Below are 14,575 nucleotides of genomic sequence, written 5' to 3' on the forward strand. Positions count from 1 at the left end.
CAGGCTGGAGTGCAGTGGCCCAATCTCGGCTCACTGCAAGCTCCGCCTCCCGGGTTCACGCCATTCTCCTGCCTCAGCCTCTCCGAGTAGCTGGGACTACAGGCGCCCGCCACCACGCCCGGCTAATTTTTTTGTATTTATAGTAGAGACGGGGTTTCATCGTGGTCTCGATCTCCTGACCTCGTGATCCGCCCGCCTCGGCCTCCCAAAGTGCTGGGATTACAAGCGTGAGCCACCGCGCCCGGCTGGAGACTGTCTTTAAAAAAAAAAAAAAAAAAGAAAGAAAAAAGTCGGACAAGAAACGAATCAGTCTGTTTTTGAGTAAATGTAAGAATGTTCTCTCTAGAGTATACATGTTATTCATGCTTTTTATTTGCTGTATTTTATGATGCTTTGACATCTTTAAATGCTTCCTGATCAAAAAGGAACCACCCCGTTCAGGGTCTCTCAGCGATAGCAAAGTTTCTTTAAGATAGCAAAGGTCTTTCTTAGCGATAGGTCTCTTAGAGATAGCAAAGGGCTCAGCCAGGAGCAGGTCTTTCATACACATACTTATCAATCCCAAGTCTATAGCCCCCAACCACACTCCTTATCTAATACTTGCACACCAAGCCACTATTTATCCATCCTAAATCATCCTAGGACAAGGTCCCAGAGAATCAAACACCATCCCTATGGCCCACCAGTATTATTCAAACTAGCCAATCTTAAACCATTTACTCTACCCCGCCTGGCCTTTCTTAAGGAAATCTCAATAAAGGATCTAGCTAGTCTTGCCCCTTGCTCCTGTCTTATGCCACATGACCAAAATTTGCTGCTTTGCCCATGACCCTATATAGCATGTGGTAACTCAAGATCTTTTTTCCTTTGAGACAGTGTCGCTGTATCACTGAGGCTGGAGTGCAGTGGCGTGATCTCGGCTCACTGCAACCTCCACCTCCCGGGTTCAAGCGATTCTCCTGCCTCATCCTCCTGAGTAGCTGGGATTACAGGCATGTGCCACTACGCCCGGCTAATTTTTGTATTTTTTCGTAGAGACAGGGTTTTGCCATGTTGGCCACACTGGTCTTGAACTCCTGACCTCAGGTGATCAGCCCGCCTCAGCCTCACAAAGTGCTGGGATTACAGGTGTGAGCCATTGCGCTGGCGGTAACCCACTCTGAAGCCTTTGAGTATAATAAACTTACTTCAAGTTTATTCTTCCTGTGGCCAATGACTTCTATCATACCGCTATTCAACATATAATTTTTTTTTTTTTTTTTGAGGCGGATTCTCACTCTGTCGCCCAGGCTAGAGTACAGTAGCACCATCTCGGCCCACTGCAAGCTCTGCCTCCCGGGTTCACGCCACTCTCCTGCCTCAGCCTCCCAAGTAGCTGGGACTACAGGCGCCCACCACCACGCCTGGCTAATTTTTTGTATTTTTAGTAGAGACAGGGTTTCACCGTGTTAGCCAGGATGGTCTCGATCTCCTGGCCTTGTGATCCACCCACCTCGGTCTCCCAAAGTGCTGGGATTACAGGCGTGAGCCACCATGCCCAGCCAACATTTACATTCTTAGAACAGTATATAAAATAAATATAACTGAGAAATAATAAAGCATCTGTTCAATGTAAAAACAAAAAAAAATCTCAAGTTCAGTCAGCTTTCTGGCTGACTGACACATCGTTGCTCATGTTAGGTTTTTTTGTTGTTGTTTGTTTTACATTTAAAGCTGTCAAACCACAATTGTGGAATAAATTCTAAAACATAAATGAGTATGTGAATTTAAAAGAAAATACAATTCAGGGTTGTATACAGGATATATATTTATTAACAGTGAAAAAGCATTTACCCAAAGTCAATGTTACAAAATACAAAGAGTACCTCCACAGTCTGGCCAGCTCATTATTTTAGGCATTATCTCAACCTGCATAAAGTTCTCTCTCACTCATTTTGAACTTTTCTTCCTCTATCTGTAACCAAAATTTTTAATTTCAAAATTAGGACAAATAGGAATACAGAATGCCTAACCATTCAGCAATAGTTACTAGAGAAAACAGATTAAATAAATATATCTGCTCTCAAACCCTAGGTATTTTAAAACTAAATTATCTACTAAAATAGAAAAACAATAGATTAATAGCAGCTATAACGCAAGTCAAATAAGCAATTTTGATAAGGTTCGTAGGTACAATGGTAATAACTAAGATATAAATACAATTTTTCCACTTTAATATGCATGCAGAGAGAGAGAGACAGTATGTAAGGCTTGGCTTGAGTACCAAAACAGTTTTTACCCTTTCCTGCTTAAAGTCTAGAAAATAAAGAATTTGAGGGTGCATGTAACATAACTTACTGTTCCAATTTCCCTGAAGTTAGAGCACCTGGATAAGAACTCCGAATTCTGAATTGGTAATTTTCTGAATAGGTTTTATTAAAGTTGAAGATATACTGTCTTCCATAATTTAAGTAGCAATACAGTAAATGTCCTCGTAGGGAAATCCTCATTTAATACTCCTTGAATGGACATTACACTGAGGTATACAGCAAGTTAACATTTTTTTTTTTTTTTTTTTTTTTTTTTGAGACAGAGTCTCGCTCTGCTGCCAGGGTGGAGTGCAGTGGCATGATCTTGGCTCACTGCATCCTGCAACCTCCACCTCCCAGGTTCAAGCCATTCTCCTGCCTCAGCCTCCCAAGTAGCTAGGACTACAGGCACGTGCCACCTCTCCCAGCTAATTTTTTAATTTTTAGTAGAGACGGGGTTTCACCATGTTGGGCAGGATGGTTTCGATCTCTTGACATCGTGATCTGCCCGCCTCGGCCTCCCAAGGTGCTGGGATTACAGGAGTGAGCCATGGTGCCTGGGCAGCAAGTAACAATTTTAAAGGAATACTCTCAACAAGTTCTTTTTTTATGGGGTATTTCAGTTGTTAACAAAGTTAAAATACTTATTGGAACTAATTCTTCGTATTTTATTCGAGGAAGAATCTATAAGGTTGACTTAATCATTGTTGACTGGTTTTTAGAAGCCTTATTGGGTATATGGACAGTTTGGGATAAAAAGTAAATCACTTTTCAAAAGCTGACTTAAAGTCACATAAACTTTCAATACTTCACCTGCAAATCTGCTTCAACCTCACTACACACAAAATAAACTGCTATGCTTTGGCTTCAAATTACCATCTCAATAGGCAAGTTTATCTGAAGGCATATAGAATCTTACTATTTTATTACAGAAATTTAGTTGTATTTATCCCCACTTGAAAAAGTTAAGTTTTTCATTTAAAATTAACCACAATGTTACTTCTCTGTGCACGAATCTCCCTAATTATATAAAGCTTATTTTTTTTACTTTTAGTCTGAGGCGATGTAGGTAAATATTTTCCAGAATTTCAAATCCTAACAGATAATGATGTAAGTTCTAGATACTGAGAACCTATGTTCTAAACTTATTATCCAACTTCAATGGATTAATAAATATTCTATAATAACTTCATAGGTATCCTGGATACCTTGATAATCTGCCCTATTCTTGCACAGGAATAGGACCTGCAGGTATCTAAAAGAACATCAGACCCAACAGCAGCAACACTGGCATTATTTGGAAGATTGGCCTAATGGATGGGCTTTATAACAAATAATATATTTTTCTAACTCTTAACCATTGCTCTTCTCTGAGCAGCCTAAAGTTATATAAAACATTGACTTGCTGTGTAGAATTCAACATAATTTCCAAAAAAGATACTTTATAGCTAAGTCCAAACTTTATTTAAAACTACATTTGAAATTCGTTACCAAACATCACAATGGGGAAAAAAAATCAACACCCAAAAAAAGAAGGGAAAAAAACAAAAAAAACAAAAAAAAAACAGTGTGTCAAGGCTTAAATCTGTCCAGAATTCAGTTTCTGATGTTTTAAACTACCATGGGGAGAAATGACCACACCTATCAAAAAAGCAGTGTCAAACTAATTTACATTTTTATACAGATTAGATGTTTATTTAGTACTGTTTTCATATATGTATTGAGTATGTAAGGACAGAGTTAGATGAGCCTCTGAAGACATCTCATATACTCTGGGCTCCCACCGTTTCTGAAAAACAGAATAATAATGCTTTATAAATTACTTATCGAATTACTAGAATTTAACACTGTTCTGTGTCATTAAAGCTTTTACTTTTAATATAGGGTTATTATAAAAGAAATCCTAAGTTAGCTTGCTAATACAATTCCCTAATAGCACACAGTAAAAAAAAAGAATAGGTGAGGTTTCTGATTCAACAAGGCACACTGAGCAGATACTTCCTGTCTCTCTAAAAACACTCCACTAGGAAAAGAAAACAACTATAGAATACAATGAATCTAGACCGACAAATGAAGACTGGTTGTGAGAAAACAGAACAGGGGATATCAACAAATTACCAGAATGCTCAATGCAGATGGAAGCATACCCAATGACAGTGGAGGAAGCTGCAGCTCAAACACTTGCAAGAGGCTGCAGCGGAGAAGGGTACCATATTCTAACAGGGAGAAGTGGGCTGAAAACTGAGAAATTAACTGAAGGTCTGATATCTGAAGATTCTTCTCACTCCATTTCCAGGAAAAACAAAAACAATGAGATATCATGTGATTTTCATCAACTGATGAACTGATGGAGAACAACAAAAAGGAAACCCTTTGATCCTGATGCAAGAAACACTGAGTGGCTCCAGAGCTGTGTTATTAGACTCATACAGAAAATCTGAGACTATCGCTTGGCTCTACAATGAATGATATTTATATAGAAGCATCCTCAGAGAAAGTATAGAACCATTTAATTATATTACAAAAACAAAATGTTAAGTGCATATAATAGCCTTAGTAATGTAAGAATATGGGTAAAACTGAACAGAGAACCAGGAAGAATGCAGAGGAGCAGCAGCAAGGGATAATGACCAAAGTTGATGGAACAAAATGCACATACACTTAACCAAAATAGAAAGTAACAAAAATAATATGAACACTGAGAGGAGGAGGAGAGAGAGGTAGGCCTAGATACACACTTGTCATCGGGTAGATAAGAGGTATTATCTGCATCTTAAACACTAAGAATCATAATAGTCTCCTAAAGAACTAAAAATCAGTAATAAAAAGTGGGTTTTTGGGCTGGGCACGCTGGCTCACGCCTGTAATCCCAGCACTTTGTGAGGCCGAGGCAGGCGGATCACCAGGTCAGGAGATCAAGACCATCTGGCTAACTTGGTGAAACCCCGTCTCTACTTAAAAAATACAAAAAAATTAGCCAGGCGTGGTGGCTGGCACCTGTAGTCCCAGCTACTGGGGAGGCTGAGGCAGAAGAATGGTGTGAACCCGGGAGGCGGAGCTTGCAGTCAGCCAAGATCACACCACTGTACTCCAGCCTCGGTGGCAGAGTGAGACTCTGTCTTAAGAAAAAAAAAAAAAAAGGTGGGTTTTGTACCTTTCTTAAACCATGGGCATGTCTCTCTTTTTTTTTTTTTTTTGAGACAGAGTCTTGCTCTTTCACCCAGGCTGGAGTGCAGTGGCGCTATGTCAGCTCATTGCAAGCTCTGCCTCCTGTGTTCACGCCACTCTCCTGCCTCAGCCTCCCCAGTAGCTGGGACTACAGGCACCCACCACCATGCCTGGCTAATTTTTTGTATTTTTAGTAAAGATGAGGTTTCACCATGTTAGCCAGGATGGTCTCGATCTCCTGACCTCGTGATCCGCCCGCCTCGGCCTCCCAAAGTGCTGGGATTACAGGCGTGAGCCACACGCCCGGCTGGCATGTCTACATTCTTTAAAACTGAAGATTTTAATAGAAAAAAATTATCTGACACTGTTTTATAAACAGCTGAACTAAAATTCTTACAGAATTATACTTTCCAGTATTTGGCTTAAATCTCCCAGGTTACTAGTAGCATATTTAAAAAATAAAACACGATAGTAGTATGAAGATTCAATGATTTTTCAATATGGCAAGATTTAAATTGATAACTCTTACCAGGTTCTTTTAGTATCTCAGAATTTCCAGCTAATTCTTCAGTCTGCATTTCACATATTTCACCAGATAAATGGTTTTTCTGTTCTTCTTCTACCATTTTCTTCCTTAGATCTGCCTTTGGAATGAAAATTAAAAATACAAACCATTTTTCATTTTAACAGTATTTGTTATGCAAAGACAAGTTTAATTAAAGACAGCCAAATACCTCTGAATATATTGTCAGTTTTAGTGGTAAATCTTCAACTTTTACAAAATCTTCTTCATCAGACTTTTGACTTATATTACCAGATTCTGCTTCCTGTAATGTAATGAAAAAAAAAAAAAAAGACATACTCTAGATCCAAACCAGTCATCCATGTGAAGAAATAGTGAATTATTTTCTCAGTAGTTCTATCACATTTCGTTTTCTTCTACATTCAGCTCTATGAATAATTTAGAAATATGCAGTTCATAGGAAAAGCTACATATCACAGCTGTGAAACATACTGTCAAGCTGTTACCATTTTGTCAAAAAAAAAAAAAAAAAACAAAGGCGGGGGCGGGGGCAGTTTATACATGCTGAAGAAATAGTTAAAACCAGGATTAAAAACAGAAAGACAACTCTTGTTTTTTCGTATGTTTACTGAACACATGAGAGTTGTGCCCGGCAGAATGTAAGTAACCACTTACAAACTTTTCAGTGTATCAACTCTGATGGGGCTCAGTTAGAAAGCTGACATATGAATTTAGTAACTGTCTTTTGTGATCACCTCAAACTGTTTTTCCTAAACTTGAATTCTATTTTGTTTCCTCCTAGTTCTCCCTTCTGATTTTTAATAGTATCATAATTCTACCAATTATCCAAGTAAAAATCTTAGGTTTTTCTTCTTCTTGCAGTGTTTCTCACCCTGCTCCTGTTCAGCTCATATTTCATACTTATAAAATAGCAGATCCCCCAATCTAGCTTGACAGTATATGCTATAGTCATCAGATTAATCTTCACAGCACATAAATTTGACCATTTCACTTCCTTGCATAAAAACATTCAGTAGGATCCCTGACTAAAATTCAGATTCAAGAGCTTTTATAATCTACCTTTGACTTAATTTCAATTAAATGTCTTCTATGGCAACTCTACATAATGATCAGATAAGAATAAATCTAACCAGTAATTTTCAGAGTTTTGAATGTTTAATTGTACTCGTAGTGAGGCAAACAAAAGAGTTAAAAGAGTTATTCTTTGTACTGTTTTTCAAAGATTATAAGCCCCCTTTCTAAGAAATTATGAAGTAACTGTAAATGTATATTTAAGAAGAATTTTTTTTTTTTTTTTAAGACACAGGGCCTCACTGTTGCCCAGACTGGAACGCAGCGGGGGCAATCATAATTCACCATAGTCTAGAACTCCTGGGCTCAAGTGATCTTCCAGCCTCAGCCTCCTGAGTAGCTAGGACCACAGGCATGTACTATCACGCCTTGCTAATTTTTAATTTTTTGTAGAGACAGGGTCTTACGATGTTGCCCAGGTTGGTCTCAAACTCCTTTTAGTTCTGTCCAAAAAAAGCATTGATTGGAAATGACCCAAGTTAAGTTTCACTTATGTTTGCAGTTCAAGGAAGATTAAGGCTGTTTTGGTCAGGTATTTTCAGGCCTGATCTCCATTTTAATTTTGCTTTAACAATTCCCCCCTTTTGGCTGCCCTCTCAGCTTGAAGGTGGCCAAATGGGGTAGCATTATCCTATAACCACTACTGACGCAGATGTTGGGATGAAAAGTCAGGTAAAGTTGTTATCATCAAGTTATATTGGGATTTAGTCACGCAGCCTCCATCAAGATTTACACAGTCAGTGTTAGCTTCCCTGATGGCAATCATCTGACGTGTGAGTGGCTGCTGGAAAGCATTTAAACCCCTTGCAGGGATATAAAGCACAAGGGAAGAAAACACAGTAACTGTAGCAAGAACTTAAAGATCCCTCTAAGCAAAGATTCCCAGGGGCCTAAAATTTAACCAACTGAATAAATCAATAGAGGAGGCCTTGCTTATCTGATAAAAAAAACTGATTTATTAAGATCTTTTAAATTTGGGGCAACAATATCTACCTAACATAAAAACAGTAAGTTTCACCCAAAGCTCATCCCTGTGAGCAGCTAAACTTCTACTGGAGTTCCAGTGAGGCCAAATGACTCATCTCAGATTGTATTGCTTGAAGAGTATCGAAAGTATCATTAGAACTTTTTTTCAAGAGTTGCTGAAATATCCATAAGCGATTTTTCCAATTCAGAGACTGCCAGCTAAAGAAAAAGCGATCTTACGAAAGAACAAAATCTAGAACCCCTTCATATATCTGAGTTTGGGAGATCACAGGGAGTTCTTTTGTAAGGGGTCACTTCATGTACAAACAACCCCAAATTAAGAATTTCACTACCATTTAAAGAGTCATATCTGGTCATTTTAGGTAGGAAATAGCCCAAACCACAGCGTCCAGACCGTATGCGTGAAAACATTTATATATTTTGTTGACATACAAGATGAATAATCCAGTATTACTGAGAGAAAGGGGCAAAGGAGATCCTATTACCCACCAATTGGGAATGATGTGATTGTCATGGTTATTCTCTGTCATATCTGCATCTGCACACTGCCAGGTAGAATGGTTATGATTTAAATAGGAAGAGGAATAAAAAACACTTCTATGTATTACCTATGGGTACCATCGCCAAATAAGGATGACTTGTTTCCTTTTCAAATATGCCCTGAATATTGATCTTAAAAACCCTATTGTATGTAGTGAAACTACAGGGGTATTCCATTTGCTTCTGGAGTTTCCTTTGAACCAATGTCAGTCTCCGTCAGTTCTCTACTAATATAGTCAAGGGTATTATGGTGAAGTTCTGATTTTAAATGTGTCATTATATAGGAGAGCAATCTCCCTAATTTGTGCTAAACGAGTAAGTCTGACTGCACACAGGGAGACTGGAACCCTGCCTAGATTAGGCCCAGTTCCATTAAGGTTTTCTGTCCATAGTGACAAAATTACCAGCAATAAAATCAATAGTAGTTACAGGACATACCTTTGCTTCTGTAACTTCTTCCCAGTGCCAAGTCGGTCAATCATAAATATCAACCAATCTGCTAGGGGAAGGATACCAAACCTTTTCATAAAACCAACTGCTCACCCAAGTGTGTGTGGGAGTAGATTTCAGTATTAGTTGTGATTCCATTCATCTACATGACTACATGGCCAGCAATTGCTTTGGTTGAGTGAGAGTGGCTGTTCTTTGAACATCAGGGCTTAGAGGATGTTCCGTTTGAGTAGGAAAAGTTCCTAACAAAAGTTTGAACATTTTGTGTTAATGCAAAACCAAATCAAATCTTAATGAGAAAAGTTAAATGTAGTCTTGTTTCATTGTGGTAGGAAGTTGTTTACTTCGTGATGCCACCTGCTCCTAGGGAAGGCTTTCCCTTATATATCTTTAAGTCACCTATAGGTTGCCAAGTCCAAGAGTCTAAGGAAGCTCTCTCTACTTGAGAGAGATGGACCCAAGGCTCAAAACCCTGAAGTTTTGCTGCATTGTGACTAGTAAGAGCCATCTGCTACAGTCCTTTCCAATGAGGCTCAAGGGCAATTTTTCGTTGCTGTTGTTTCCAAAAGATCCAATCTCCACTTTCTAAGTTATGGAAGCCAGTCATGGATCATCATTGGTAGGCAGTTCACAAAAAGCCTCCTTCAGCTGGTAGAAATAGACTTTTGCATAATCCATTAAGGTCTTAGAGTATTGAGTCATTTCAGAGCTAACAAATACAGGTGATACACGGGGTTCTAGTATTAAAGGCATAGGTCTTCCAATTATTTCATAAGGGGTCAAATTTGTGTTTTTCTGTAGGGGTTGATGTAATTGCCATTAGGGCCAGTGGTAAAATTTTTGGCCAAGGTAATCCAGCTGACAATTTAGCTAATTTTAGTTTCAAGATACCATTTGTCCATTCAAGCTTTCCAGAAGACTGAAGATAAGAAGGCCAATGGTAGTGCCATTGAGTTTGAAAATCTTATCTGATAACCTGTTCAGGGAAATGAGTTCCCTTATTACTGGAGATCTCTCTAGAAAAGCCCCATAAAGGAAATACATTTCCTAAGAATTTTTTGCTACTGTTGTGGCATCAGCCTTTCTATAAGGGTTAAGTCCCAATCTATCCTGTAAACAGGTACACTACCACAAGAATGTACTGATACCTCAATGAGGGTGGCAACTGAATGAAATCCATCTGCAGACCTACATATGGTCTAGCAGGTGGTAGAAATCTAAGGATCTTTCCAGCTTTATGAGTCTGACAAGCCACACTGTTGTAAGCTATTTTTGCTTTCATCATCTTTTTCATAATCTGAAACGTTTTTCTTCACCATGATAATTTGTAGAGTGGAGGGCCTTTAATAATAATGGCAGTTTGAAGGACTCAAAAGGACCAGGTGGTTGTCTGGGCCTTCAGTGAGTCCTTGTTGAGCATGAAATTTGCAACCTTTAAGATTCCATTTTTGTTGTTTCAACTCAAGTGCACAGCATTGTTTACTGAACAAATTATCCTGAGTGATTTGATCTTGGTCAATTCTGTGGAGTTCATTCAAAGTGCGTATTTTGTCAATTCCAGACTTGGCCATAAAAGTCCACACACGCATTTCCTTGATACTCAGGTTCAGTCTTACGAGCATGAGCATCCTTTTTATTAAGAGCCACTTGTGAGGGCAGCAGAATAGCTGAAAGAAGCTCATCTGGCAGAGGCCCAGTACTGATGGGGGTCCCACTAAAAGTGAGAAACCCTCTCTGTTTCCACAACATTCTAAAATCATCACTCACTCCAAAGGCATACCTATTATCTCTATAAATGGAAACTGATTGCCATTTTGCTATATGGTAAGTCTTGGATCACGTAATTCTTCGGGTTGTCCTGACTTAAATTGAGGAAAAGTTCCCTTTTCTATTAGTTCATACTGAGTTGTTACGGCATGTCCTGCCCAGTATTTCTCCTCTACAATTTTTTCATAGGATCCATCAATAAAATGTATTTATTCAGAATTATTTAATGAAGTTTTCCATAAGTCAATGTGGAGTCAATAGTTATGATACCACACACACACAGTTTTGGTCTTCCTGTTGTTCGGACAGAGGCAGCAAAGTGGTAGGGTTAAGCAGATTGACATCTGAGATAGAGATTAGAAGGTGACAGGAGAAGGATATCATAAAATGTTAGTCTACTTATTAAGACATGTTGGATCTGACTGGAAGGTAATGAGCTTTCAAATGCATGTGAAACTTGTAGGTAACATTTATTCCCTAATACTAGGTCAGATAAAGTTTCTACCAATTTAGCTGCTGCTGTCACTGCTTTTAGATGGTTTGGATATGCTCTGACAACCTGATTTAACTGTAACCTATAATAAGCAATGGGTCAGTAGCTTCCTCCACGTTTCTGAGTAAGGACTCCTAAGGATGGATTATCACATTTGATAATCACAAAGTGAAAGGCTTTAAATAATTTGGGTATCCTGAACCTGGAGGGGGGTTATAAGGCCAGTTTTATTTTATTGAAAGCTTGTTCATAATTATCTTCCCATGGCAAGGCTCTGGAACAGAGATTTTTCTAAGTTCAGACAAGGGGGAAGCCAGCAGAGAAATCTGGGATTCAAGATCTACAGTATCCTGCAAGACCAATGAACTCCCTTAACTGCCTTAGCTGTGGGCCTGGGGAACCCTTGGATTGTTTTTATTATTTCAGTTAAGAGGAAAATTCCCTCTGCAGTCAGACCATGTCCTAGGAATGAACCTTTACTCTAGAGCAGGGATCCGCAACCCCCAGTACTGGTCCAGGGCCTGTTAAGAACCAGGCCAAACAGCAGGAAGTGAGTGGTGGGGGGAGCCAGCGAGCCAAGCTTCACCTTTATTTAAACCTACTCCCATCACTCATATTCTCACCTGAGCTCTGCCTCCTGTCAGATCACTGGTGGCAACAGAGTCTGGTAGGAGCTTGAACCATATTGTGAACTGCTCATGCCAGAGATCTAGGTTGAGTGTTCCTTAGGAGACTCTAATGCCTGATGCTGTGTCATTATCTCCCATCATCCCCAGATGTGACCATCTAGTTTCAGGACGACAAGCTCAGGGCTCCCACTGTACATTGTGCTGAGTTGTATACCAATTTCATTACATAACATAATAATAATAGAAATAAAATGTACAAAAATGTAATGCATTTCAATCATCTTGAAACCATCCCCCTTACCCTAGTCCATGGAAAAACTGTCTTCCATGAAACCAGTCCCTGGTGCCAAAAAGGCTGAGGACAGCAGCTCTAGAGAACTAAAGTTTTGCCATTGAGGCCTTATGTCCCTTATAAGCTAAATGTATAAAGGATTATCTACATATAGACAGAATATAATTTCTAGGGAATTGTAAGGTTGACAGGTCTTGGTATAATGTCTGAGAAAAACAAGATAGAGCTTCAGCAAACCCCTGTGGCACTGCAGTCCACGTATATTGCTGGTTCTTCCAGGTACAAGCAGAGAACTACTGGCTTACTGGAATACTGAAAAAGGCAGAGCAAAGATCTATCACACTGTGAACCACTTAGAATCTGTAGGCACATTAGATAACAAAGTGTTAGGATTTGGAATAGCAGGAAATCTTGGATTGACAGTTTTATTTATTGCACGTAAGTCTTGAACAAATCTCCAACTTTGTCATATATATTATGTATTATTTATTATATATTTATTATGTATTATATATATTGTGTATTATATATTATGTATTTTATATATATATTATATGTATTATATATATATATATATATATATATATATTTTTTTTTTTTTTTTTTTTTTTTTTTTTTTTTTGAGATGGAATCTGGCTCTGTGGCCAGGCTGGAGTGCAGTAGCACAATCTCAGCTTACTGCAGCCTCCATTCCCAGGTTCAAGCGATTCTCCTGCCTCAGCCTCCTGAGTAGCTGGGACTACAGGTGTGCATCACCACGCCCAGCTAATTTTTATATTTTTAGTAGAGACGGGGTTTCACCATATTGGCCAGGATGGTCTCAATCTCTTGACCTCCTGATCCGCCCACCTCGGCCTCCCAAAGTGCTGGGATTAAAGGTGTGATGGATTTTTTAACTGTAGGATTACAGTATTATAGAGACAAGTACAAGGAATTGTTTTATTAAATCCTCTATAATTGAGTAAAGCCCTTGGATTGCCTCTGACTCTAGGGGGCATTAGGGCAATTTAGGCAATGGCTTGGAATAATATATTTGGATTTTTATAGGCTTACCACTTTTAATCTTCCCTTTGTCAGTTGAGAAACAAGCCCACCAACATCTGGGTACTTCAGAAAGTTCTGGGTTGGTATAAGAGTGAGTTTCAATATGATCAATTCCTGCTTGTAGGAAACAGAGCACTTCAGGTTTAGAAGGGTCAGGAAGCTCTAAAATTAACTTTCCTTCCAAAGAGAACTTTATGTGCTCTCTCAATTTAGTGTCATATTGTAGGAAGGCATGCTTTTCTGAGAGTAGTCCAAGTGTCATTTGGCCTGGTTCACAGAGGATTCTCTGAACTTGATTGGAAACGTGAAATATTTTCTTTCCTCCAAGGGATTGGCTGATTTATTAGGATGGGGGTGAAAGCTGATAAGGTATCCACCAACACTGTACATGACTCCCACTGATGCTGATCTTAGTTTCCTCATGTTTATTTAAGGGCCTTATGGAGAGTAACATACCAGAGAATCCCTCGATGTCCCATTGGTGTTGATTATTGTCTTCAGAGTCAAACCCTTGGGAACTTTTTTTTTTTTTTTTTGAGATGGAGTTTTGCTCTTGTTGCCCAGCCTGGAGTGCAATGGCACCATCTTGGCTCATGACAACCTCCGCCCACCAGGTTCAAGCAGTTCTTCTGCCTCGGCCTCCTGTGCAGCTGGGATTACAGGCATGTGCCCCCACGCCTGGCTAATTTTGTATTTTTAATAGAGACAGGGTTTCTTCATGCTGGTCAGGCTGTTCTTGAACTCCCAACCTCAGGTGATCCACCTGCCTTGGCCTCCCAAAGGGCTGGCATTACAGGCGTGAACCACCGTGCCCAGCCCAGCCTTGGCAACTTCATCTAATGAGGCAGTAGTCTGGCCCAACACGAGTAGGTCCATTAGAGGACTGGTCAAGCGTGGACAATCTTTTCTTCAATGGCCTGTTTACAGACACTGATTTTTTTCTAGTTCTAACGTTCTCTCAAAATGTTCAGCTATGGTGTTAGCTGTATCAGTGACTTGCCATCCAATCTTGTGTTTTTTAATCAAGTCACCAGACTCTAGTCAGAGACTATTAATGAATAAAACCATTAAAACCATTTCAGTTCCCGCAGGAAATACTCCCTGCTGTATTTTAAGACCAGAATGTTTAACAAATGAGATTTCCAATCTAGCCGTGTAATCAGAAATAGATTCAACTTTTTGGACTAGTCAATCTTTTGTAGAATGACCATGGGATAGCTTCTAGATGTTTTCCAGTTATTTTTGTAGCATCTTTTGGGCTATCCACAGAAGTAGCTCTTAAAGAGTTGGCAATACTCTTCT

General features: G+C 39.2%; 1 protein-coding gene across 48 annotated transcripts in view; it reads right to left on the minus strand.

Annotated features, from left to right (window-relative positions):
• Window positions 1-1,789: 1,789 nt before the first annotated feature.
• Window positions 1,790-14,575, minus strand: part of PCM1 (pericentriolar material 1) — a 106,819-nt gene continuing 94,033 nt past the window's right edge. For 31 of the 48 annotated variants that reach the window (XM_063612965.1, XM_063612931.1, XM_055286863.2 and 28 more), the window contains 3 exons: window positions 6,191-6,283; window positions 5,986-6,100; window positions 3,956-4,077 (listed from right to left, as the gene is read on the minus strand). In XM_063612965.1, the coding sequence (XP_063469035.1) occupies window positions 4,052-4,077; window positions 5,986-6,100; window positions 6,191-6,283 (234 nt within the window). In that variant the 3' untranslated portion in view covers window positions 3,956-4,051. Of the gene's footprint in view, window positions 4,078-5,985; window positions 6,101-6,190; window positions 6,284-13,282; window positions 13,388-14,575 lie in introns of those variants that run through there. The other 17 variants (XM_063613020.1, XM_063613016.1, XM_063612993.1 and 14 more) reach the window with 4 other exon arrangements.

This window comes from Symphalangus syndactylus, chromosome 1 (genome assembly GCF_028878055.3).
Source record: "Symphalangus syndactylus isolate Jambi chromosome 1, NHGRI_mSymSyn1-v2.1_pri, whole genome shotgun sequence".
In the NCBI taxonomy this organism is placed as follows: Eukaryota; Metazoa; Chordata; class Mammalia; order Primates; family Hylobatidae; genus Symphalangus; species Symphalangus syndactylus.